Below are 27,802 nucleotides of genomic sequence, written 5' to 3' on the forward strand. Positions count from 1 at the left end.
GTCCACTGACTATTATCATAGTGTTAATTGCTATCCGCGACTTTAAAAAATGTTAATTGTGTACCTTGACTATGCATTTTTTCTCAATTTTGGTCCGGCCGGCCAAATTGCCGGCCAAATATGACCGGAAAAGATTAAATCTGATTTTATCCTGAATTGAAAGAGGCAAAGTGGTCTTTTATTGTTATGTCTGACTCCCCTTTGACTGCTATTGCGATTGACCACTTTGCTTGTGGAGACTCCGACGGCGACGACGATTGAAAGGCCCCAAAGCCTCGCAAAACCAGCGCCGCAAGACATTCAGCAGATTGATCAATCGCAACAGCAATCAAAGTACGTAACCTATGCAGTGTCCGAGAACTCTAGAAGCTGAAAGAAATATGACCTAACTCAATTACAATAATATATAAATTAAACATATGAAATTAAAGTTAAGCCTAGCTAGCTATTTTCTCCAACTGAAAATCAGAACATTATTATATTGTAACTAGATTAGAGATGGCAAGATACTGTGTTGTGGCGGATGATGCCGCCGTAGGCAATAGTTTTGGGTTTATGGTGATGTTTTGCGCGATTGTTATCACTGTCATAATAATAATTCATGTGATTATCTTTGCCTGTGGAGACTCTCACGCCGACGACGACCAAAAGGCCCCAAATAATTCCTGTGGTTATCTTTGCCGGTGAAGACTCCCACACCGACGACGACCGAAAGGGCTCAAAGCCTCGCAAAACCGGCGCCGCAAGGGGAGTCAGACGTAACAATAAAAGACCACTTTGCCCCTTTCAATTCAGGATAAAATCAGATTTAATCTTTTCCGGTCATATTAGCCGGCCGGACTAAAATTGAGAAAAAATGCATAGTCCTAGAAGGTACGCAATTAACATTTTTGAAAGTCGCGAATAGCAATTAACACTATGATAATAGTTAGTGGACCAAAATGACAATTTTCTCTAGAAGATAGTGGACATAGCTGGAATACAAAAAGTCGAGGATATGGGAAAATACCTGGGTATCCCTTCTATTCATGGGCGATTGAAGAAAGACACATATGAAGGTCTGATTGAAAGAATCCAACAGAAACTCTCAGGGTGGAAGTCGATGACGTTATTGTTAGCGGGTAGACAAATCCTTGCTCAATCAGTGTTGTCATCTATACCCTACTACACGATGCAATCTACTCTGCTTCCCAAATGAGTAACTTCGATGATTGAGAAGCTCTACAGATCGAAGAAGATGCCACTTGGTTAATTGGGAAACTGTTACTATGAGCGGGTGGTGGAGGAGAAATTAGGGACTCCAGAGATGGATGGATCTGCGGTTATGTTATCAGCATTGGATCATGCACCCCCAACAAGCTGAAGCATGGGCTTTGCTAAGAGGAATCCAGCTAGCAATTCAGATGGGTTACAAAAAAGTAATCCTGGAAGGGGATGCAATAGACTTAGAGTGAATGATTTCAACAACAATATAATCAGAAATAATTTGGTCAGTAATATCCTAAAAGCCTGCAAGAAAGAGCTGAACTATTTCGAGGTTTGGTCATTGGTCGCAGTCCCAAGGGAGTCAAATAAAGTCGCAGATGAGTTAGCCAGAAGATCTAAAAATTACCCTAGAGGCATTCACATCCTGTCTTGTTATTTACTAGAGAATGATAGGAGTGGTTATCCACAGTGGCTATTTTTGTATAACTCCAATTAAACTTGGATGTATCATAATTAATAAAAATTATGCTTACTTGTTTGATGCAGCATGGTAAGCTAGATCATGTTAATTTTAATTTCACATGTAGATTAGTTAGAATACATATATATAGAGAGAGAGACAATTTATTTGTTCTTTAGGCATACACTATATTATTTTACAATGGCTTATATTATTAATATATCACACATCATCCTACATAATACATACAATGATCCATGTATATATATACACACACTCCGCAATGCAAGCTATAAGAATATCAGCAGATAATTATATTAGGCATCAGTCCAAGTGATGTCATGCTCCCCTTCATTCTGGTCTAAGCCCAAAGCTTCCCAGACAGCCTTAGAAGCATCAACAATGTTGTTCTGACAAGGCGGCTGATAATCGTGTTCATCATCGCACCCCATCGTGGAGTCACACTCGTCCACAACCATAGCCCTCACGCTTCTTCCATTAGCGCTGATCTTGATGTGATTCAAGCATCTGCTCCCTCCGCTGTACCATCCGGTGGAAAGCGCCACCACGGGCGTGTCATCTGAGTGGTACTGGTTGTCGCATTCCGAGGGGCCGCCGCCGTCGCCGCCTTTCTGGAAGCTGTTCAGGGTGAGAGTGGCCTTCGTGTTTCCGGTCACCGGAGGGGAGCATTTGTAGGTGGTGTACATTTTGCCAGCCTTGCAGCAATCTGAGCCGTTCTCTTGGTTACATTCCCCCGGCGGCGGCTTTTTTCCTCGTATCTTGCCGCTCGGCGTGCAGGCTCCGGCCGCCGCCAGCCTGCTCGCGGCCATGCAAGATTGTGTTATGCAGGCGAGAGCCAGCATGGCAAAGAGAAAGGCTTTCATGGTTTTCGATCTTCTTGATTTCTCTGTTAATGTTGAAGATATATATATGGTGGTGATCGAAAAGGGTGATCATCTCACAGCTTTATATACCTGAGATTTGACAGACAAAAACCATAAAATTTGCAATTGTTTTCAACTCCGTAGTGACATATTATTTCTCAGCTTTACTTTCACGGCTTTCTAGGATTAAAAAACAACCTTAATTATGTGAAATATGGGAACAGAAATTCACAAAATGCCAAATCTGTGCTCAATGCTCAATGCTGTTGAGTTGAAGTCAAATTGTTTGAGTTAGCCATTTAGCCAACCCCCAATATATACCATGGATTATGGACTAGGATCTAAAGTGACATTCAAATTATATATTTACAATTAACATATTAAATATCAGTTAACAAATTATGTCTCTAAATAAATTGGAGACACGTAATGTTAATTAAATGCACATATATAATATATTAACTACAAATACATAATATGCCGTTAACATATTTTGTGTCTATAATTAACATATTATGTGCGTGTAATATGTAGTTAATAAATTATTTGACTTTAATTTATTTGCATGCACATGCATAATTTATTAACTGAAAACATATAATATTTTAATAGTAGACACTTAATTTTTTATCCAGGATTCACAATCTAATCGGGATGCATGGATGATGATCCACGTCTCCACGATATATGTTTGGATCACAATTCACATTTGCTCTGCTTTTGTTGGACTTGCGTATGTTGGGTTGGGATGTTAAGATAATCAAGGCTCCTATATATGTTATTAATAATGAATGATCAATTTAGCCTTTTTTTTCATTTCAGCAATGTTAGACGTTCGTATATAAGTTACACATATTAATCATTACCTGATGCATATATTATCATTTTATTGGATACGTATGTTATTTTTCAAACAGGCCGGTAAAATAGTAAAAGAAAAAAAAATTATAAATATTTAGATCATTTCGAACTAACAAGTAGATATATGAGTAATTCCGGCGATATGCACGCAATTGTAAGGGTTATAAGAGCATTCATACTAAGGGGATTTTTCACGGTTTTTTATGATAAAATGTCAATGGAGGAGTGAGAAGATATGTGAGAGAAAGCAAAGGTTCATCTGCAATGTAGAGTTATTGGAACAGTGATTTACTGGCATACATCAAAGCCAAGAAAAAGGAAAAGCTATGAGCGTTTCGCGCACAGCAGGCCTGGGCACGTCTAACAGTCATGCTTTTTTTATATTTTTATTTTTTAAAATCAGAATTGTTTTATTTATTTTCCTCCATCCTATTTTCTCTTTTCTAATCACACTTACAAAAACTCATCAAAAATCACAAAAAGTCCTCACTATTAAGGATGCTCTAAGATGCTTAAGGTATACTCGTAATCTTGGACTACACTACACGAGATATCCAGTTGTACTTGAAGGGTACAATTAGGGGTGAGCATAACCCGTCCTACCCGATCAAAACTGCCCGATCTGCATCCGTTTTATGCCAATCCGATCTGACCGCAATCCGAAAAGAGAAAACTGATCCAAACTATTTCTAATTCGGAGTATAATTTATCGGGTAGGGGCATGGATTTTCGGAACCGAACCGTTCGAAAATCCGAAATGTACTCATGTTGCGGAATAAAACAAAGAAGATGGGTGAGTTGCTGACATGCATTAAAGAGTAAAGCTGTAAAGGAGACAAAAGTTAGGTGTTGGCACATGGGTTCTCTGACTTCTCTCTCTCACCCTCTTTTCTTTCTCTCGTTAGCCGTGATCTCTCTCCATCTTTTTTTTTTCTTCTCTGACTATTCTTTCTTGAAAAGAGGATGGAACAATTAGAAATTCAGAACTCTCTCCCTTCTCCCTTCCCTCTATTTTTTCCTCTCTCGCTCCAATTCAGCTGCTCTGGCCTTGCCCTTCCGTCGCGGCGTCACTCACCAGTCGGCAATCGCCTCTGCGCTTCGCCTCTCGCCCGCTGCCCGCCTCCGCAGTGCGCCGTTCGCCCCTCGCCCGCCTTCACCGTCCGTGGCACGGCCCTCGTTCCCTGGCTGCGCCGCTGCTCTCTACAGCTCTGTTGACTGCTCTAGTGCTCTGCCAAAGCCAAACGAAGACATATGAGGACTGAAGAAAAGCCAAGAAGATTATATCAGTCGTCTCTTTTGGGTCATCCTGAGCGGCAGAGAGAATCAGAGAAATTGAGTTTGTTTAATTCAATCCGAACATATCCGAATATCCGATTAAATCCGTCCGAACTCGAAGTTATAATATCCGATGATTTTACTAAATTAATTTATACGGATTGGGTTATTAAAATGCAAACCGAACTCCGAACGGGTTGGGGTTTCAATATCCGAACCGCCCAAACCCGTCCGATGCACAGGCCTAGGTATAATGATGCTAATTGGATATCAAACATTAAGGACTCAGTCCACAAGTGGTTGCGTGTTTATGTTAGCCGGTGCAACCGTCTCTTGGAAATCCTCGAAACAAACCGTAATAGCTAGATCCACAATAAAATCCGAGCTAATAGCCTTGGACAAATGTTGTGAAGAGGTTGAATGGCTACTCTATTTTCTCCAGGATATTCCCAATCGGGAAAAACATGTACCTTCCATTCGTGTGCATTGTGACAACCAAGCTGCAAATGGAAGGGCAGTACAATTTGATAAGTTCCTATGTGAGAGATATCATTGTTTATACAAGCAGCAGTACAGTTCAAAGACATCGCGTTCTACCAACAACTAGTAAAGTAAATATACCTTTACAAGGGAAGGCTTAAAGGGTAACTGATAAGTGCCAAAGATGTCATATTTTGGAGGGTGTTTTGGTGTTTATTTGTGCCTTGTTTGAGTCTTTTTGAGTTGATTTGTGACTTAATTATTTTATTTTGATAAAAAATGCATTTGAGGACTAACTTTGGGGCAATTGTGCATTTTTTAGAGAGTTTGAGTGGTTTCGAGGGCATTTAGAAGTAAGAAAAGTGCAAAAATAGCAAAGGAATGAAATATGGGCACAGTACGAGGACTGTACAGGCGTACTTCACTCGTATAGGAGCTGGACAAAAGTTGTACGTCCAAGATCATGTTCGTGGAAGCTATGAAGCGGAAGAAAACCTGGTACAAGCACACGTACGATCGTATAAGACTTGTACCAACGTCAGTTTAATGAAGTATAAATTACTTGTGGCAGGATTGTTTAGGAACTTTATTCCATATTTTTGCCATTAGTTTAGGATTTCATTTTTTCACTTCTAGTTCAAGCTCTAAATTCTCTCCAATTGTAGAGAGAGAAAATAGCTCTAGAGTTTGAAGGTGAATTACATTGACAACTTACCTTTGATCTTGGAAGCTTTATTCTTGATTGATTGGAGACTTTGATGTATTGATTGCAATTAGAGTGAGCTAAGTACATTTCTTGCATTCTCTATTCATTTACTTAATATTTCTATCTTCAATTAGCTCATTGTGGGTACTTCAGTTAAGATCATGCTTGGGTATAATTGCTTAGGGAGTTGGATTGTGTTCCCTTGTGATTGTGCATGAATTGATTAAGAAGAATTGAGTAATTGACTATGTATTGATGTCTTAGTATCTTTATTGGAAGTGGAATTTGTATAGATGAAGCTGTGAGAGTCCTAGTGGTGATGTAAGTTGCGGAATGAAGGTATGGGTTGTGTTAAAACGAAGAGGCTTAAGCTCCCAGAGTGTCATGTCTCTCGCGGATGGCAAATTGGAGAATGTAAGTTTCCTATCTTTTATGTTTCAGACAACACAAAAGCAGAGAACATGAAGTGTAATGAAACATAATATCAAGAGTGAAAGGTTGGGTGAACTTAAGAAATAAATATGAAATAAAGGCGGATGGGGGCTAGAATATCATGGAGATTGCTTCAATTCATACAGGAGAGATTCGATTTTCCTTGGGGAATGATTGAAGGAGCTTGGAACACAGTCCTGAGTGGCGTCACACTCAAGCTCAAAATTCTCAGTCGGTTGGAGAATAATATCAAACACTTTGCCTACAAGTTCCCTCCGGACCTCATCTTCTCAGATTGAGGGCGGGAGATGTGAGCAGTGGGCTCTCATCCCTTTGCGATATCTCGCCAAAGGGAAGATCCTAAACTCTTGAAGAGATCGGGGCCCTCGATCCAACAAGAACATCCATAACATACACACAATTCCAATAATCCCAAAGAAATCAAAACTCATTCAACATTATAGATTGTGAACACAAAATCTCCATTCTTCCTAGCCCCTACCCTATAGTCTAGCCCTTCATAGGCTTCAATAACATCATATCATTCAAAGAGTAAGACATATTTACAACGGCAAAGCGAAAGTAAATAACTTTTACGAAAAGTGAAGATTCAAGAAGGAAATTCAAAAAGAAATCTAATAAAAGAAAGAGTGTACCCAAGAGGAATTCCAAGTTATAAGGATCCAAGATTCTCTTCTCCAAGAAGTTCTCCTTCCTCCCACTAATCCTATCTAACCCTAACCTAAAAGTGGAAAAATAGAAAAATAGCCAAAAAGTCTCCCCCTCCAAGCTGAAATGTCCCTTTTATACTAAAATTCTGCGCAGGGTTCTGGTGCAGGTCCACGCAGCTCACACGCGTGTGGGCATGCATGGATGCGTACTGGAATCAGTCCACGCATGCCACACGCGTGGTTGGCTTCGTGGACGGAGGTTTCTTCGTTCACGTCTCCTTTGTTGTCTTCGGGTTGGCCCTTGCGTGTCCCAAGTTCGGGTTTGTTCTTCCCTTCATCGTTCATGCTTTCCTTGGTTGATTTAAGTCTTTAATCCTGTGAAAATCTTTTAAGACATACCACGCAAGGTTCTTTTGCAATCGTTAGCATAATAACATGAAAATACGCAAATTGAGTCTTTTAAGACTTTCGTTTGGCAAGAATTCTTCCTTAATTAATCCTGAATAGCTAGGTACTTTTGGCGTCTATCAATAGACTCTTGTATGAGAAGTGTGCACAACATACAAGAGAATTAGGATGAGAGTAGTTTCCAAGAGATTGAGACTACACTCTATACCTAGCCCTTCCACTTGCAATTCCTACCTTACATTGAGATCGAAATAGAGTCTAGAAGAAGTCACGTAGACCAACTGTTTGATAAAATGTCTTGAGTACTTTAATTAAGTTGCAACAAAAGTATAACTAAAAGCACTCAATAAGTTAATGAATGCAGTCGCGGGCTTAGCACTAGTGGAAATGTCTTCCAAAAATCACAATTCAACACATAGCATCATCAATTCTCGCCAAGGTCTCTCTTCATTGCATCTAAGCAATGGAATGCCAATCCAATTCTTTCCATCTCATTGCTCATTTATTTTTTGCTTACTTGCTTGCATACTTTACATTGTTACTCCTTTCTATTGGTCTAATGAGCCTACCTAGCTTTCTATCACAAGTGTGCACTCGTGCTTAACCGAACATCATTAGATTCTCATGTCCATCCTTTGAGAACAACATCCGGGGAATCCTCATTCTCCACCCTACTTTCTATCCCATGCTTACTACGATCCGTCAAATAACACCTACTTATCCTATACAGGGATCAACTTTGAGCACTATTGTGTCAATTTTTCTAAGTCCTAAAAAATCAATTTTCATATGCATAAAATGGATATTGAATGAATGAGAAATTAATTCCCAAAGGGTACCCATTAGAGTTGGAGAAAATGGAGTTGGGAATGATTTGGTGAAGCCTTTGGATCCGGTATAATTTGATATATCTTGAGCTTGTATGTCAAGCTCTCATTGAAAGTACCAATAAAGACAAGAGGACTCCTTTTATAATTGGTTTCTTCCCTAATCGCCCTGAGCGAAATAGGCGGGCAGTTAAGGTCTTCATTTAATTGAGCCTCAGCCGGCTTGGCCGAGTCGAGGCCTCAGCTGGCTCGCTCATCAACAGATTCGCAGTCGGCTTTGAGCCTCGGAGTAAGCTCTCGACCCGGGTTGACTTGGCCAGCTTCCTAGGGTTGGTTCGCTCCAGACCAGTCTCCAATATATCCATCACTAGGCATACGTACTCTATATTATTTACATATTAATCTATGGTAAAATCAATTTTATCTATAAAAATACTTTTATTATCAATATCACACTCATACATCATCCTACAGTAGACATACAATAATCCATGTATATATAGCAATGTCGTAAACTATAAGAATATTTCCAGGTAATTGTATTAGCCTATATATTAGGCATCAGTCCAAGTGATATCATGCTCTCCTTCGTTCTGGTCTAACCCCAAAGCCTCCCACACAGCCTTAGAAGCATCAACAATGTTGTTCTCACATGGCGGCTGATAATCGTGTTCATCGTCGCACCCCATCGTGGAGTCACACTCGTCCACCACCATAGCCCTCACGCTTCTGCCATTAGCGCTGATCTTGATGTGATTCAGACATCTGCTCCCTCCGCTGTACCATCCAGTGGAAAGCGCCACCACGGGCATGTCGTCTGAGTGGTACTGGTTGTCGCATTCCGATGGGCCGCCGCCGTCGCCGCCTTTCTGGAAGCTGTTAAGGGTGAGAGTGGCCTTCGTGTTTCCGGTCACCGGAGGGGAGCATTTGTAGGTGGTGTACATTTTGCCAGCCTTGCAGCAGTCTGAGCCGTTCTCTTGGTTACACTCCCCCGGCGGCGGCTTTTTTCCTCGTATCTTGCCGCTCGGCGTGCAGGCTCCGGCCGCCGCCAGCCTGCTCGCGGCCACGCAAGATTGTGTTATGCAGGCAAGAGCCAGCATGAGAAAGAGAAAGGCTTTCATGGTTTTCAATTTCTTGTTTTCTCTGCTAATGTATGTTGAAGATATATGGTGGTGAAAAGGGTGATCATCTCACAGGTTTATATACCTGAGATTTGGCAGACAAAAACCATAAAAATTGCAATTGTTTTCAACTCTGTAGTGATATTTTATTTCTCAGCTTTATATTCACGGCGTTCTAGGATTAAAAAACAAACTTAATTATGTGAAATCTGATCTGGGGATAAAATGCCAAATCTGTGCTCAATGCTCAGTCTCCAATTAACCTCCGCTGATTATTGAAATTGCATAGTGTTGTAGAGTTTAAGTCAAATTGTTTGAATTAGCCAACACCCAATTAACCAACCAATCTTTACGGTGAAAGGAGACATTACATTAACAAATCACAAGTTATTTTCATCATTCAATTGGCAATTTGTGGATGAGTGGGAGACCAAAAGACAACTGATCCGATCCCTAGTTTTTTTTTTTTTTTTAAATGTTGAGATCACAATTCACATTTGCTCTGCGTTCGTTGGACTTGCATGTTTTGGGTTGAGATGTTAAAATAATCTAGGCTCCAATATAATGTTATTAGTAATACATGATCAATTTGGCTTTTTGTTTTTTTTTTTTTTTTCATAAGAGCAATGCCAGATACTCCTACATAAGTATATTATATTAATTACGGTTTGATATGTTATCATTTTACTGAATAGGTACATTACTTTTTGTACAAAGCAAAATTGTTAAAAATAAAAAACGTATAAATATTAAGATCATTTTAAACTAACAAGCTAGATCTGCAAAAGGTGTAAACTTTAGACTATTCAAAAGAACATCACGCATATAAAGACCATGAGCACGAAAATAATGGTTACTCGACATTCAATATGCACAGTCATTAACTTTCTTGTGAATACTAGCTGGGCATGCGCGTTGCGCGTAGTGCAAGGCCCAATGTCAAATTTTAATCTAAAACTTTAATTATGCGATATTGTTAAAAGAACATGACTGTAATTTTATTGAGTACTATTGGCTAAAAATAACTGTAATACTTAACTAATATCATTACATTATTTTGTTTAAGTTAGTATTGTCAATATCTTCATACACGTTTTCAATATATTGATAGGATCATTGCACTACTAAAAATAACATATAACATCCACTACACCAAAAAGGTTATTTAGCAGCGGTAAATTTATTATTTAGCAGCGTTCACAACCACCACTAAATTGTTTAGAGACGGTTCTCCAACCGTGTCTAAATAGTGTGTCACGAACGATTTAGAGGCAGTTTTAATTTAGACAACTGCGAGAATTCTTGACCCGCATTGCATTTAGCGGCAGTTTTGTAACCGCCGCTAAATATAAGGTAGTTCTCTAACCACCACTAAATATAACTAATTAGTTTAGTCCTTAAAATTTTAGTGGCGATTATTAAGTGTCGCTAAATATTTTTTTTTGAAAAGTAAGACTTAATTCATAGAATCAGAAAGAAGACAATCGACAAGATAATGAGGAGGGCTATCAAACCACTCCCCGCAACCTGACATAGAAACGGCTTCCCGAGCAACAATATAATGTGGGCAGCACGATTCGCAGATCGCTTAACAAAATGGAAGTGTACTATACACCATCAATCGTGGATGCAACTTCTTTAATATCATCAATAATGAAACCAAAACCTGAATTAAAAGAGTCTAAACGTAATGCGTAATAAACCAACTGAGAATCTGTTTCCACGTCCACATCTCCCATGCTTGTTCCTTTTAACCAACTGAGAATCTGTTTCCACTAAATATTTTTCTTTATTTACTTTTAAAAAATTTAGTGGTGGTTATTAAGTGTAGCTAAATATTTTTCTTTATTTATTTTAAAAATTTTTAGTAGCAGCGGTTATTCGGGATGGTTTGATCTTGTCTAAACTCTGTGTTCAGTTGAGTTACCATGATTTACATCCTCCCAGTTGCTTTGTCGGGCCGGGGCCCTTGTGGTTGTGGATTCGACCTTTTGGAGAAGAAGAATGGTTTGGTCTTGTCTAAACTATGTGATGTATTCGGGATTATGCTCTGTTTGGGCTACATCACGAAATTGTGCAAGGGCTGGAGAGATACCGTCAATGTAGCCGAGTAAGTCTAAGCCAATAAGGGAGGCTTGAATCTGTTTTCTCCAAACTTGAAAGTTGGAAGACGTCAATTTAATGGGAAAATCGTTGGTGCATTAAGTTGAATGAATTGTTTCTCTGTGGTGATGACCATATTTAGTGGGAAGGAAAGAGAAAAGAAATTGCTCGTTAGAGTTAGGCTCTGGATACCATATAGAGATAGGAAGAATACTTTTATTATGAAGAATGAACAGCAAACACAACTTCTAAGCTAATAACATGCAGACAAAGTCTACACACTCAAACTAAACATAATGAACTGATATACACTACTCCTTCACAATCTGGCTGCGAACAATAGCAAGATGTTGCTGTTCGTAGTAGATTTAGTTGTTACGAACAGCAAGTTGTTGTTCACAACAACTTCTTTTTGTTTTTGTTGTTATCAGCAAAAAAAATTTGCTAAGAACAACAAACAATTATTTTTCATAAGTTTGAAACTTACCGTAAATTTGATAGGAACCGATAAAAAGTTTGTCGGGTATAAATAGAGAAAACGTTTGTAGAGAAAGTTGAAAAGTTTGGGGTTAGAGCGTACGTTGAATTTCATATATTTATATTAGTGAGCAAAAAGTATACAGAAATCCTATTCTAATAGATTATATGAAAGTTAATAAATTTTTGAATACGATTAACTTTTAAAGACTCTATAAAGTTTAAATTGAATAGCAATATATTTTAAGTCTGAATCGAATACCACTATACTTTTTAAAGAGTCTTTAAAAATCTAAATTGAATATCACCAAACTTTTAAAGTCTTTAAAAGTTTATAAAAGTCTTGATTGGATACCCCCGTAACTTCTTTTTTTTTTTTGTCAAGTTTTCAATTACTTACTAATTTGTATCAATTAAAGCATTGTATCACCTTCGTTAACGCTCTGTTATTCAGATGTGTATGTATTGTATATATTTTTTTGGCACATATATAATGTGTATGTGTATGTATAGTTCATTCATTAATTCTTTCATTTACAACCAAACAATGAAGTAATCATCTTTTGTACTTTCTTATTACTTTTGCTTATTAGTTATGTATTTTAATTTGTAAACCGAATTAGCTGTTATCATATCTTTTGATTCTTTTCTGATGAACAATCATTCATCAATCATCTTATGACGAAACAAAATTGGAAAATCGTAACAAAAGAGTAGTGATTTGGATATTTAAAGCATGATTCTTGTACCTAAATGATTATAAGTCCAATTCTTGTATCTAATAGCTGGGTTTTCCAAGAAACAAAAAGGAAAATCCAAAAACAAAGAAACTTTATAAATTAGTACTAATTAAAATTAGAGTATCCACACCCACGATTTTTGCGAGTTTTTTTTCTTATTTTTGTGATGATTTGAAAGAAAGAAAAAAAATTAAATTTTTTTGGAGTTTATTGTGATTAAACAAAATTATCTTTTTCCTCTTTTTATTTTTCTTTTTTTCTCTATTTTTGTCTTCTTCTCTCTCCCATGTGACAAAATAATCCTAACAAAGTGATTGCTCTTAGAGCATCCCAGTTTTTCCATAAGTAAAGTGGAGTTTTTAATAGTTGTGGGGTGAAACTTTTTTCAATTTTTTTTTCTATGCAACATTTTTGTGGCGACCATTGAATTAATATATATATATATATATATATATATATATATATATATATATATATAAAGGGCTTCTGCAAGTGCACGTTGGGTGCATAATAAGTTTGATAGTTTCTCTTTTTCTTTTTTCTTTTTTTCCTTTTTCTTTATCCCTCCATTCTACATGGTATGTAAAAATTCCAAAAAAAATAATAATAAAAACTCAATTCATGAAGATGCTCTTCTGCATCTTGACAATTAGGCAATTAGCTAGGTTGGTCGCTTTCAAAAAAAAAAAAGCTAGGTTGGTCAAGTTTGTCAGCACATGTTCAGTAGTCCAAAATAACCACAAATTTGATCAGATCTAGGGCAATAATTTAATTTCGACCTTCTTACTAAATAATATAATTATATAAAACAAATAAAACATGGGACCCTCTTTCTTTTCCAACCATTTCTTGCTATCGCCATCACTATGTCGGCCTATTTACTCTAAACCCTTCACCCCATCCCCCAAAAAAATAATAAAAAACAACAAGAGGGTGAGTCTCTTGTAATACCATTTCATAGACTGTAAGACAAGTTAGGTTCAGATAAAAATGTACTCCCTCAATCCTATTTTATATGTCTTACTTTTCTTTTTAGTTTGTCCTAAAATGTTGTCCTCTTTCTAAAATTGAACATCACCATCATTTTACTTTTCCCAATTTACCCTTATGACTTTTACCTTCTTTATTGCTTTTATTTTCAAAAGTGAAAAAGTTAGGGGCATAATTGGAAAGCACATCACATTTACTTTAATTTCTTAAAAAACGTGCAAAAAGCAAATGAGACATCCAATTCGGGACGGAGGGAGTAATATTTATGATGAAAAATGTATTAATAATTAAAGATAAATTGATTGTTACTTATGACGGAAAATGTGACACTTTTGATGAAAAATATGATATTTAAATCAAAATGTAAAATTTAGGGGTTGAAGAGTTACCTATGAGAAAAAGTGTGATACTAATCATGGATGAATTAATTAATTATTACTTATGAGGAAAAACATAATACTGATGAAAAAAGTGTAATACTCTGTATTATTCATGGATAAACTAATTATTACAATGTGTAATACTTATTAGGAAATATGATACTTTTGATGAAAAATGTAATATTGTTAAATCAAAATGTAATATTTAAGGATTTAAAAGTTACTTATGAGAAAAAACTGTAATACTTATGAAAATCTGACATGTCTCACGAATAAGGATCAATGAGACAGTTTCATAGGAGATTTTGCATTTTAATTATATTCTATTGAGAATCAAAGTATAATACTTATGAAAAATTCAACTAGTCTCACGGGTAATCGTTGATCCATGAGACATTTTCATATGAGATTTTACCTTTTGATTATACTCTATTGAGAATCATGAGATCAGAACTCATCAACATGGTTTAATTTCTCTGTAACAGTAATGATTTATTAACTTAACCAAATATGTACAATTGCACGCATATGTATACATATAGCAAATAGATCAAAACATTTCTAATTTGAGACATTAGGCAGGGTTGTCTCGTAAGCCTCAATGTACACATTTCAGGACTAAAATAACGAATGTGGCAGATATATAGTAGATACACTTGTACTATATATTGGGCATTTGTCAAACTTTTTATTTAACAAAAATAAGAAACATTAAAAAAATGTGCCAAGATAAAGAAATGTGATAAAATAGACAAATATAAGCTGAAGAACTGTAGGTAAATTGACAGTACAGTACAGCACAGTTGTGCCATGTGTTGTGATCAATTTGATAAGTCACAAAAAGGAAGTGACTGATCACTCCCTTCTTAAGGCACATATATATATATATATATATATACACTATGCGAGTATATATAAGGCTTGTGTGTTGTGAACATCAGATCAGTTTCTTTAATTTCTGGGTTGGAGCAGATGAGATGAGATGATGGAAGGCAAGATGAAGAAGATTGATGATGAGGAGGAGCATGCCAAAGCTAAACTAGTATGTGTTACTGGGGCTGCAGGCTATCTTGCTTCTTGCCTAATCAAGAGGCTTCTCTTGTGTGGCTATACTGTCATTGGCACTGTCAGAGACCCAGGTTTGTATCTATAATCTTTATATATGTGTAGGTATATGTATAGTATTTTTGAGTTACTCAGGCCCCCTGCAGTCACTACTCGAGAGATATACCGGATAAATCTGGTTTTGTGACCCTAACCTTAACTCTTAACTCGTAAAGGATAAGATAAACCAGTTTAGGTTGCTCATAACTGATCGGTTCAAACTAAGAAGGCCAATAGGCCGTTCCCGGGAGTCAAATTCATAACTTATTGATTTCAAAGTCAATAATCTGATCAATTTGGCTAGGATTTTTTCGTATATATATTGTGTTTATATATATGCGTGGTGTGGATGTGTAAGCAGGGGATGAGAGGAAAGTAGGGCACCTATGGAAGCTGGAAGGAGCAGAGGAGAGGCTTAAGCTAGTGAAGGCTGACCTAACAGAAGAAGGGAGCTTTGATGATGCCATCATGGGATGTGAGGGTGTGTTTCACACTGCCTCACCTGTCCTACCCACACCCAATGTATGTATAACCAATATTCATCATCTTCAAGTCAAACTGAAAACATCAAGTTCAATTCTCCTTTAAAACTAGTACTATTTTAGGTTGAGCCTCATAAACAAAGCAACAGATGTATTAATGTATTTCGTTTCAACTAAAAACTTCTCTCCTTTTATGGGGTGACGCATAAATTTGAGCTCAGATTCGAGCACATGACCTTCTGCAAGGAATTGGGTCTAATACTAAATTAAAAGATATATGTTGTCTCAACTAAAAGTCTAAACTAATAGTTGGACTGCATATTTATGTTTATGATATTGATTTATGTATTTATGTATGCATGCAGGAGGGAATGTTGAAAGCTGCAGTTGAGGGAAGCCTGAATGTGCTGAGATCCTGCAAGAAGAATCCATGTTTGAGGCGTGTGGTTCTGACTTCATCTTCTTCAGCGGTTAGGGCTAGAAATGATTTTGATCCTAAAATTCCTTTGGACGAGTCATCTTGGTCCTCTGTCCAACTTTGCCAAAACCTTCAGGTAATTACCACTACTCACACATTTTTATTATTGAATTATTATAAAAATAATAACATTTTTCGCGTCCCTCGAGGCCTCAATTATGTCATTACTACTTTTTATCTTTTAATTATCTATAAAATAATTTTTCGAGACTTTGTTTCTTCTCTCAAATACTACCTATTGAACCACTAAGCTAAGAACGTGTGGGATAATTAACCAAATCTAGATTACCTTTTCCTTTCATTTGCAATTTAACTAACCATTCAATCTCTTGATCTCTCTCTATACACAACAACAACAAAAACAAAAGCTTTGGTATGCATTATCTAAAACGTTGGCAGAAAGAGCTGCATGGGAGTTCTGCAAACACAACAATATTCATCTCGTGACTGTGCTGCCCACCTTTGTGATTGGCCCCAGCCTGCCTCCTCACTTGTGCTCAACAGCAACAGATGTTCTTGGCCTCTTTAAGGGTAACTCACTCCATCTCCATATATCTTACTACCACTATAATTTACTTACTAGTATTATTCTCTAACTAAATCATATAATTACTACTCTCCAATAAAGAGTCTACATCATATAATAACTAATAAAGAGAGTCATGGAGTAAACCCCTAACAAGATGAAAAGAGATCCACTGCACGCTTGTAACCACAGGGTTACGAATTTGAATCCTTGTCCTATGGGTAACCTAGGTTAGTTTACTTTCTTCTGGCATCAAAGGGTTGTGTAGGGTTTCTCTCGTTATCCGGTAATAAAGAGAGTCATGTTATTACAGAAAGTTATCCCGACTTGTATTATTCAATTTATTATAAGTCTCAAATTTGAAACCTTAAAGAAATCAAACTCTTTCTAGTCAGAGTATTGTTTTGTTATTATTATTATTTTCATGTTTGATAGGGGTGACTGAAAAATTTCAAGTGCATGGAAGGATGGGATATGTACATATAGATGATGTTGCTGCCTCCCACATTCTTGTTTATGAGCAAGAGGATGCTGAGGGGAGATACATCTGCAACTCCACCGTTATTGATATCCAAGACCTCGCCTCCATTTTATCAAAGCGTTACCCCAATCTGCCAATTTCAAACAGGTTTTTTCCAACATCTATTTATAATATAATCTGTCAACAGTATATAATAAAAGGTTGTTCTGTGGTGCCGGTTCCAGTATTGATAGTACCGCATCTACATATTTATACTTAGTACTATCAGCACCGGTTCCAATATTGATAGTATCGCGTACATATTTATACTTAGTACTATCAGCACCGGTTCCAATATTGATAGTACCACGTACATATTTATACTTAGTACTATCAACACGGGTGCCAATCAATACCATAAGAATAATGCCACATTATGCTTTCTTTTTTTTTTTTGGAAATGAATGCCACATTATGCTAACCCTCCTAATGACAATCCTATGGTCGGTTTCAGGTTTATAAAACCAGAAGACAGGCAATACTATGAATTCAACACCTCAAAGTTAAAGAGCTTAGGAATGAAGTTCAAGTCCCTGGAAGAGATGTTTGATGACACTGTCGCATCCTTGATGGAGCAAGGCCATCTTTCACCATAGCAGCACCTTCATATATTAAATTATTTCAAAATAATAATAATCATCATGACAATAAAGTGTGAAACAGCTGGAAATGGAAATTTCTCCATAAAAGTTTAAACCTAATATGTTACTTTTTGGCATGTGAAAGATGATGCTTTCTCTCAATCTCAATGCATGGAAGATGATATTTGCACTCACAATGCTAAAGGAATGCACAAACTTCAAATCAATTCGCGATAATCAAACAAAGTGTGTCAATTCACAATAATTCTAATAGTGAGTACAGAGTATGAAATTATTGGAGGACAAATTAAATAAAAGTAGTATTAGGTTTATTAAAACAACAAACTCTGTCTAAAACCAATGTTTCTACTCCAAGTCTCAAACATGCTGGAATGACTTGTCTGTTTGTACGAGATTACCATGGAATTCGCACTTGTCCACACACTCGGAATTATTTAAGACATGATCCCAACGCTAAATACCTCAACAAATAACCAGAATGAAATATGTTGATCACATTACGTCGGGGAACTCTAAGACATGTTGATTGCGAGTACAAACAGGCAGGGAAGAGGAAGAACACCTTGCTTTTTGAGTTGTGTGTTCAATAAACCATACAGCATGTCTGTCAAGTAAAAGTCAATTTATGGTTGTCCAATTACTTCATGGTTCCCCACAAAGCTAGCTTTCAAGCCAGCAAGTCTCCAAATCCAATATTGATTCAGCATCCAGTAGCCACTGCCTCAGGTGTAACAAGAGTCTGTAAGCAAAACCAGTAAGTGTTATAATCTTAATGAGATGTGAAAGTATATTTAGTATATTTTCACAACAATGTAACAATGCATGCTTGAAGTTCCCTGACAAATATCTGCCCATTCACAAGCAAATCCCCTGAAAAATTAAAATGCAAAAAAGCAAAAATAACCAGATCCCTCCCGCCCAAGGGAGACAGTATCCTTGGGGAAATCAAGTTTTCCTTCCCCAGTCATCCCTGGGCACGGTTAAGCAGCACATCACCCCACCCCAAAACCAAAGAGAGAAAATCCTGGTCATAAAATCTATAACATGAGAATAATTAGGACATCAAGTGGTGTCTTTCTGATTCCACTTGGCCAAAGGCAATACTGCATTAAAAACTAGGTGTTTATCTCACCAAAATCAGCTTTTCTTCAGATTTTACTGGCAGTAAATGGCTTGATCGATATGCGGAGGAATTGGTTTTATTTCAGTTCCAAGTTCTTGCTCAATTTTGTACCTAAGTATGAAAGAAAAAATCATCAGGAATTATGAAAACAATTCTACTTGTGACGGACAATCAGCAAGGAACTATCTTCAGGAAGATAACAGAAAAAACACATACAAATTGAAACGGTCTTCATAGGTAATCAAATTCACAGCTAATCCAAGATGCCCAAACCTTCCTGAACGACCCACCTGACCACACAATCCAATAGCCATCCTCAAAATAAATTCGCCAATAATCTCATAAAAAGAAACAAAATCCAATATAAAGATGAAGTTGACATACCCTATGCAGATAAGTTTCTGAGTTCTTAGGAAAATCAAAATTTATCACAACATTGACAGCTTGAATATCTATCCCACGTGTGAATAAATCTGCAAAAGTAACAACTCTGTTTAGAGATGAATGTCCATGGCAAACCATGTACAGCCTCATAACATAGAAAAGAGCATCAAGGAGATACCAGTACAAACAAGATTCCTGCATGCACCATTGCGGAAGTCATGAAAAACTTTATTCCTATGGTCTTGTAGCATCTTAGCATGGATATAAAAGCAAGAATAGCCAAGCTCTGTAATTTTCTTTGCAAGCAGTTCTACTCGATTCACAGAGTTGCAAAAAATGATCGATTGGTTGATTTGCAGCTGTACAGGGAAGCAGTAGAACGATGAGGTCATAATAAAAGAATTATAAACTCACAAATGTATGTTGGAGATCATACCTTGGAGAAAAGGGTATTAAGGCAGTGGACCTTCTGTCTCTCTTCTACAAAAGCATAATATTGTGTTATACCTTTGAGAGTAAGCTCATCCATTAGATTAATAACATAAGGTTTTCGTAGATATCGATCTTTGAAATCCTTGACAGTCACTGGAAATGTAGCTGAAAACATCAAAATTTGTCGGTACTCAGGTAGAAAGGTAATTAGATGCTCCACAGAAGGCTGAAACTCTGGGGATAAAAGTTTATCTGCCTGGAAGACAAATCCACAGGTTAAATTTGAGGACTTTGATATACATGTCAAAAACTTAAAATGTCCAATTAAATTCCATAAACTCAATATTTTTGAAATAGTCACTTCAAAAGTTTGAAGTGCAGAAAATCATGTAGCATTTACTTGATACCGTTGCTCATGTAATGTTTATGGGGAAGGAGAACATGGTGAAATAATCAAATTATGAGCAAAATTCTTCTTACATCAAACACACATACACACACATATATATATAGTGCAAATGCATTTCTGCCCATTTTAAACTCATAAATATAACATTTAATGGTGCACCATATAAATTTCAAGAAGCAAAGGGTCCAGTCTAAGGACACCCCCAAAAACAAAAAACATCAGAGCAGCCAAATAGGTGGTTCAGGTGAAAATCTTAACAAAAAGAGTGCTAGTAGCAACCATCATACATTTGCCAACAGTGATTACTCTCAAGCACATAACTCAAGTAACACATAACAGTAAAGCCTTGGCCTAGAAAAACTCAACCACAATAATCTAAATAATTATTTACAATATGCTAAATTTATTTGAGGTGTTTCAGTTTTTTCTTGTTGATATTTTAAACCATCCAACAAGCAAGCTTTTAAAAATAATAAATAAAATCAAAAAATTAAAAGGAATAAACCATAAGCAACTACATCATTTTTCTCCTATTGGATGAATTAACACAAGATGACAAAATTCACTTTGTGAGATACCTCATCCATAACAAGCATTGCACAGTCCTTCAAAATGCAGATGCCCTTTTTGGCAAGATCAAGTATTCTTCCAGGAGTTCCAACAAGTAAATGGACTGGTTGATACAATCGCATGATATCATCTTTCAAATTAGTTCCTCCAGTAGAAACCATTACTTGTATCTTCAAGTGTTTACCAAGTTCCTTACAAACTTGAGACGTCTGAAGTGCTAACTCTCTAGTAGGGACAAGTATAACAACTGCATTTTAAAATGTTAAAAGGTGAGGTATAGTAGTGAAAAGAAGAGCGCAAGAAAGTCAAATTTTATTTGCCAGATGTTAATGCATTAAAAGTGTTTAACAAGAAAACAATCAACATGAAGTGCTAACTCTATAGATTCTTTATTAACCCCAACTTAAATTTCATTCAAATAGCATTCAGAAATTAAAGATTTAAACCTTGAATGACATTAGTCTCTGTATCAATTTTTTCTAGTGCGGGAATACAAAAGGCAGCTGTTTTCCCAGTTCCATTTTTAGCTCTAGCAAGAATATCGCTCCCAGTAAGTGCAATTGGGATACTCTCTTCCTGGATGGGAGAAGGTCTCTCAAACCCTTTCTCATATATCCCCATAAGTAGCTCACGTTTCAAGAAGTAATCTTCAAACTCATTTCCTTTTGTTGCAGTCACATCCTGGAGAAAAGAAAAGTAGAGTTCATGTCACCTGTACCACAAAATTTGGTACAAGAGAGAAGTTGATATAAAGCATGCATATCAGGTCTTATTAACTTGATCAATGTTGTAGAAGGCGCTAGGCGTTAGTCGGACACCAGGGTGGCGCCTAGAGTGCCTAGACGGCCTAGGGGTGCCTAGCGCCTAGGCAGCTGCCTAGGCCGATTTTTACAAAAGTGAACTTGATTTTGAATTAAAATTGGATTCCACGTAAAAAAGGACGCTTCAAATGTATAACTTTCCTTAAACCAAGAAAAAGCACAGAAATGTGTATTAGAGATAATCGCCAACTCATCTGTGAGAAAAACGGAAAGAGAATTTTATTTTTAAAGACCATTTAATTTTCACTGTTATTTTCAGCAATACACACCCAAATGACATGCAGTTTGAATTGCTACCTCATTAGAAACTTTCACAAATAAGCAACTACCATAATAAAGATTAACTAGTTCAAAATGACATTAAAACATATATTTTCTTCATTATGACCCAAATAATACCAAAGTGTGCATATTGCCATAATTGAACTCATCACTACAAGGAAGAGAAAAAGACTAGCATAGTTAACTGAGGATACAAAATGTAATAAAATCTCAACACACCTCTGTCCTATAACGTGTATCAGGCGCTGGTATATTTAGTCGAGCCTTCCAATCTTGAGAGCTGAATTGACCAAAATGGGGAAGATAGTGAAATTTAAATCAAATGAGTTGAGTGATTGGAGAAATGAATCATTTTTCTAGAAAAATAGAAAATTGGAGAAATGAAAAACAGAAGAATAGAAATTTATTTACTAAAACCATTTTTCCAAATTGAAAAATGGAAAATTGTTCTCCATTTTTCTAGAATTTGGAGAATCCATTTAACTAATTCTCCAAATTTGGAGAAAGTAGATCCACACTTCAATCCCTTATAACAACATTTCTAACCCTTTTTTCCTAGAGAAATGGAAAACTGAAAAATGGAAAATGAGATATCAATGTAAACAACAAAGGGACCGTGTTTTTACAGTATAACCCGTTCAATAGTAACGAAAAAGCATAATCTAGTAGCACTGTAACCAAACAGGGAGTAGGAAAAAAAATAGTACTTGTCTAAACATAGAAAGTCTACAATCTAATATACATGGTAATTACATGATGAACAGCTAGAGTTACCTAACAAATGGAACAAAAACAATCAACTGGGCTTATGCCCAGAAATGAGTTCCCTAGGGAGATCAAAAAGAAGATGTTGTAAGATCACTTGAATATCTTCATATATATTGGAACATGTTTTATAGCTAATGGAAGATTGATTTTCTCATAAAGTATTATCCTATGGCAATCAATTCCCACCTCGGATCATGTATATGGGTTATATTCCACCTCTTAGACACCCTTAGTAATGTGAATAACACCTCTCTTGCCCAAAAAGAGAAGAACCAATTATTAAGCTAGAGCAAAGTCTAATTGCAAATAGTTAATTAACCTGCTCTCTAATTGTGGACTCATAAGAATACAACACTGACTTATATTCTTCAGCAATATAATTACAGTAAAGACCCTGCAAGATGCATTCATAGCCAGAAACAACCTCTGCATTCATATCTATGTTTCTTACTTCCTATGATAAGAAATGACGTTTTAGAAACCATTGAAGTTACTAAACAAACAGCAACACTGCACACTAAATAAAGATAATCATCGAATTACACATTAGGTTAACAAAGCAACGTATACTTCGAAAAAATTAAATCTTCTACAAAGAAATGGAGAAGTGGCAGCAAAAGGCAACAATGTACCTCGAATCAATCGCTTCTGATTGTATAGTTTTCAAGACTTCGTTAGAGCTAGATTCTGAGGCGGCAGCACTAGGGTTCCGCCGCAGCCACTGCTGTTGTTGTTGTTGCGGCTGATTCTGCAAGGTCCGCTGACCATACTGTTGGGGCTGAGGAGGGTTCTGCTGCGCGTACTGGTAATGAGGGTTCCGTGGCTGATTATAACCGCCGGAGTTATGGCCTGATCGAAAGCCGCCTCCCCCGTAACCGCTGCCTCCGCCGCCGCGTCCGTTCCCGATCCCGGGCGGATACCTCCCTCGCGAATTCATCAGAGATTAAAAGAAAAAATCTATCCCGCTAGGCCAAGATGTTCTCCAAATCCAACAATGCGCTCTCTCGGCGTTGACGAAGAAGAATGAATAAAGAACGATTTTCTGGAGTGAATTTCGTAAAATGCGGAGCCCTAGTTTGGAAATACCCAAAAAATAAAAAGGAAAAAAAAAATAAAAAGAATCGATGGCGACAGCGTTTGAGTGAGAGTGAGGGACACTACCGGGAGTGTTACTTTCCATATTCTTACATTTTGGCCTCTATATTTTAACCAAATTAGGCTTATGGTCCAAACCTTTGTCCAAATTTATTCTTTTGGTAACTAATCAAATTCCTAGTTTTCTTTCGTCCCACTCGATATAACGGTTATAACGGATATATGTTTCATCGGTTGCATATACTTTATACTTTCTTTTTTATTTTCTTACAAACATTTTTCAATTCTATTCACTACTTTTTCAATTTCGCCTTCACATCATTAAGCTAACGCAAGACACAATGTTCACTCACATGAGGTAAAATTTGCTATTCAAATCTTTTTCATATCCAAATTCTTTGCTTAATCGCATTTTATGAATTTTATCATTCTTATATTTTGTGCAGACACCTATTTGACAATGACACACACGCACATATAACGGATCAAATGATAACGGGCGCACAAGAGATAACTAGGAACCAATCACAACAGTGCATCTGAAAAGATCTAACGGATTATAAGCAATTTAAAAAAATGCAGTGGCATTTTTATAAATAATTCTAACTTAGAAGTGCAAGTAACAGTTTCATGTAGTGCAACAAAGTGCAATTAAAATGTATTAAAAGTGCAACAACATAGTGTATACGAGCAAATAATATTGGAAAAATAGTCAAATAGACCTCTAAACTTTACTCAAAAGTACAATTAGACCCTCAGACTTTAAAAAAGTGCGACTAAACACTTGAACTTGTCAAAATGAGTCAAATAAGTATAATTTACCAATAACCTGTTGGTTACCGGTAAATTATTGACGTTGACCGCCGCTATTTATTATTCACCACCGCAAAAAATAATAAATAAATAAATAAAACCCACCGACAACTAGAGGCAACTTGAAAAAAAAATCTATGGTTCAACTTGATCTCATTTGTCATTACCCATATGTCTCCTCAGATTCGTCCCGCATCAATCTCCCTTACCTATAAAGAACTCGGTCTCAAGTTCCTTTGTAATATTTCATTAACCATACTATCATGTACAAGTCTATCTATTATATTTTCTCGCTTGGAGAATACTTCCCCTGGAACTTTTCAACAAATTACTTTAAAATAGGTTCATTAATTTCATTAAAGTGTTTGGGGTGGTTAATAAGTCGATTGACATAACTAGCAATTACCAACTAATGCAGGACAAGGGAACGAAATGTCAACACGTGACAAGAAAAAATTCTCAAAAATACTGAACAACTCGAAACATATATATTTCATATCTTCTCTCCATGAACAATGTACAAATGACCTATAAATAGGTTAAGTAGTTCAAAAGTGTTTTAGAACAAATGCATCTAAATTAATGAGTATAAGATGTCTATTAGGGAAAAGAGCCAAAAATTAATACTAGAAATTATTTTAGAAGACATTTTCATCCATGTATCTGCAAAACCAGAGGCAACTTGAAGGAATCTGTGGGTCAACTTGATCTTTTTTATCATTACCCATGCATCTCCTCGAATTCGTCACACATCAGGGGTTTAAAGTCCCCTGATGTGTACACACATGGACTAATCGGTTCGATCACATTGTTGATCCGTCAACGATCACCCAACCAGTCCGTCAACAACCACTCAGACAACCCGCCGACAACCACCCGATCGATTCGTCAACAACCAATTGATCGGTCCGTCGACAATCACTCGGTCGGTCCGGTGTAGGTCGGCCGGTTGACCTACGGAGTGACATACTGTGCAATCTAAGAGATTCCAGCCAAAGGAAACCATTTGAGCTTTCCATATTGCGATCGATGGGCCCACTGCCTCGAGCAACCAACCGCCATGGGGATTCTACAGAGCGACTGTTCAGTGTGGCCAACGCAGACGTGCCACGATAGGGCACCTGCAGATCATCCACTAAGCGCTCAATGGACTTGCTTAGTATAAATAGGAGGGTCACTCCCCTCATTTGGAAGATTCATATCATCAATACAACACCAATACACTTGTGATTTGCTCATTGTCTCTCGTACTTACTTCTTTTATTACTGTTCGTCACCCGTAGTGCAATATAGCCTCGAATCGCTCAGTCGTCGTCCAGTAGACCAACCGACCGAGCGTCATTTCTCACCCATCTATAACACACGCATTCCTAACATATCCGTAGACCCCGTTTACATTTACGCTAACACCCTCTACCCACCCACCCACGTACCTCCAACTATGGATGGTGACGATGCATATAACACTTTTAATTCATATTTTTGAAAGCTTTAAAAGACAATTTCAATTTTTAAAATTTATATGGAGTGGAAACCAAAATTGATTAACTTATTTTGTAACTATAAATAATAATGGTTTGTTAGTGTAAGTTATTGAATGTTAGATGTGTCTATGATGACATTGACCATTTCATATACTATGAATGTATTATATATATATATATATATATATATATATATATATATATATATGAAAGTAATTAACTGTTACACTCTTAAAATTTACACTATTTTCCATTAAATTCAAATTATTTGTATACTATTTTTTAATGATTATACCTTTAATTATTTTGTGGGACACATATGTTCTTACCTTGTTACTGCTCTGGCGATGGCTATGTTTTTTTAATCCTTTATTTATTTTATTGTAATGGTTGCAATTTTAGTTACTATATAATTCAAATTTTTTTTAAAAAAAAAAAAAAAAGACAAAAGGGTACAATATAAATTCGACAACAAATGCATATGTAAGTTATAGGTTTTGAGATAACATCCTTCTAATTCCAAAACTACGATAAATGCAACCAATTTTTCTTTTTAATTATTATTATCAAATCTATTAATCAAAATATAGCTAAATCAACAAAAACAATTTCCTAAATATATAATAATGCCACTTTGGCCCTTTGAGTTACCAAATATTATGGCAATGCTACATTGCTACCTATGGTTCTCAACTTTAAAATTAACCACTTTTAGTTGGTACTTTAAGAATTCTTTTAGTTACTTGTGATCCTATGTTATATTTGTCGTCCAAATGTTACTTAAATCATGTGTAATAGTGTAATTTTCATTTACACCCATTTCTCATAGCCTTAATTTCGTCTACTTCACACGCAAACCAACACGTTCTTTCCAAATGCTATATGTATTCGTATAACAATATTTTGGTTGTCATTTATAAGTTACTTTGTATAGTAGTGCTTCATTGCAATATCAATGTTATTGAAGCATTCCATGTAAGTGGATACAAGAAGGTTGTGTGTTACAATATTAGCAAAAATACTAGTGGTGAAGTGCTAAACAATAAAAAGTGAGTATCACAATTGGTAAAGTTGCACAACTATAACAAAATTATAGGCGAAGATTGTAAGACAAGATTGTTGTGATGAAGTGTATAAAAAGGAGTTTGATACAAAGGTAACAGCCTCTTTTGTGGTGGCAAAAGAGAAGAGACAAAAGCATAGGAAGCAAGGTGCAATGATTATAGGCATAGATGAGGTTTAGCTGGTATGTTTTTATGTGGTGGTTAAAGGAGATCAGTGAAAAGGCTAAGAAAACAGGGAAAAAAAAAAGATTCACATTATTAATTACTTATGGTGTAAACACCATTTGGATGGAAAATGTAACAAATAATCAAAAATAACAAAAAATCAATTCTCAAAAGACTAAAAGTAGTTGATTTTAAAGTTGAGATCGAGTCATATGTGTCATTGCTAGTTATTTGCTACAATATTTCAAAGACACCAAAAAAAAATATTTTATCTGATCTATATATATATATATATACACACACACAAACACATGCTTTCCATAATAATATGCACAAATGAGAGAATTTTGAACACATATAAAAACTAAGATCTTATTGAATTGAAATCCTTACTAAGCCATCAATTGTCTTAGTTTGCTCATGAAAAATATGACACTTTCACATCCTAATGCCGATTAAATGCATATTTAATTTATATGCTTCCAAAAGATTATATATAATAAGCCCCCTTGAGTACTCATTTTTGCATATCTTGTGTATCATTTATACTTGCTAATATTATGTATGTGTTTTTCTTTTAAAATCAAACAATAGAATAATATTTCTGATGTGGTAAATATGGTGATTCCCACAAGTATGTATAAAGATTGAAGTTGGAT

The 27,802-nt window shown here is 36.2% G+C and overlaps 4 protein-coding genes across 4 annotated transcripts; 1 reads left to right on the forward strand and 3 right to left on the reverse strand.

Annotated features, from left to right (window-relative positions):
- Positions 1-1,983: 1,983 nt before the first annotated feature.
- On the reverse strand, positions 1,984-2,587 carry LOC116002193 (kiwellin-1-like). The gene has a single exon (XM_031242262.1). It carries the CDS (start codon positions 2,548-2,550, stop codon positions 1,984-1,986), a length of 567 nt encoding a protein of 188 aa, XP_031098122.1. The 5' UTR covers positions 2,551-2,587.
- Positions 2,588-8,628: 6,041 nt separating this feature from the next.
- On the reverse strand, positions 8,629-9,366 carry LOC116002192 (kiwellin-1-like). The gene has a single exon (XM_031242261.1). The coding sequence runs from the start codon at positions 9,329-9,331 to the stop codon at positions 8,765-8,767; it is 567 nt and encodes a 188-aa protein (XP_031098121.1). The 5' UTR covers positions 9,332-9,366; the 3' UTR covers positions 8,629-8,764.
- Positions 9,367-14,951: 5,585 nt separating this feature from the next.
- LOC116002190 (tetraketide alpha-pyrone reductase 1) lies at positions 14,952-17,856 on the forward strand. Its single transcript, XM_031242260.1, has 6 exons — positions 14,952-15,160; positions 15,487-15,647; positions 15,973-16,161; positions 16,454-16,616; positions 17,047-17,239; positions 17,586-17,856. Exons 1-6 carry the CDS (start codon positions 15,004-15,006, stop codon positions 17,725-17,727), a joined length of 1,005 nt encoding a protein of 334 aa, XP_031098120.1. The 5' UTR covers positions 14,952-15,003; the 3' UTR covers positions 17,728-17,856.
- A 64-nt stretch (positions 17,857-17,920) lies between these two features.
- On the reverse strand, positions 17,921-23,594 carry LOC116002189 (DEAD-box ATP-dependent RNA helicase 8-like). Its single transcript, XM_031242259.1, has 10 exons — positions 23,155-23,594; positions 21,974-22,034; positions 21,098-21,332; positions 20,660-20,898; positions 19,677-19,928; positions 19,419-19,599; positions 19,241-19,329; positions 19,073-19,146; positions 18,866-18,967; positions 17,921-18,472 (listed from the first exon to the last, which is right to left on the reverse strand). The coding sequence occupies exons 1-9, from the start codon at positions 23,457-23,459 to the stop codon at positions 18,889-18,891; spliced, it is 1,515 nt and encodes a 504-aa protein (XP_031098119.1). The 5' UTR covers positions 23,460-23,594; the 3' UTR covers positions 17,921-18,472; positions 18,866-18,888.
- Between the last annotated feature and the right edge of the window lie 4,208 nt (positions 23,595-27,802).

Source organism: Ipomoea triloba, chromosome 13, assembly GCF_003576645.1.
Source record: "Ipomoea triloba cultivar NCNSP0323 chromosome 13, ASM357664v1".
Lineage (NCBI taxonomy): Eukaryota > Viridiplantae > Streptophyta > Magnoliopsida > Solanales > Convolvulaceae > Ipomoea > Ipomoea triloba.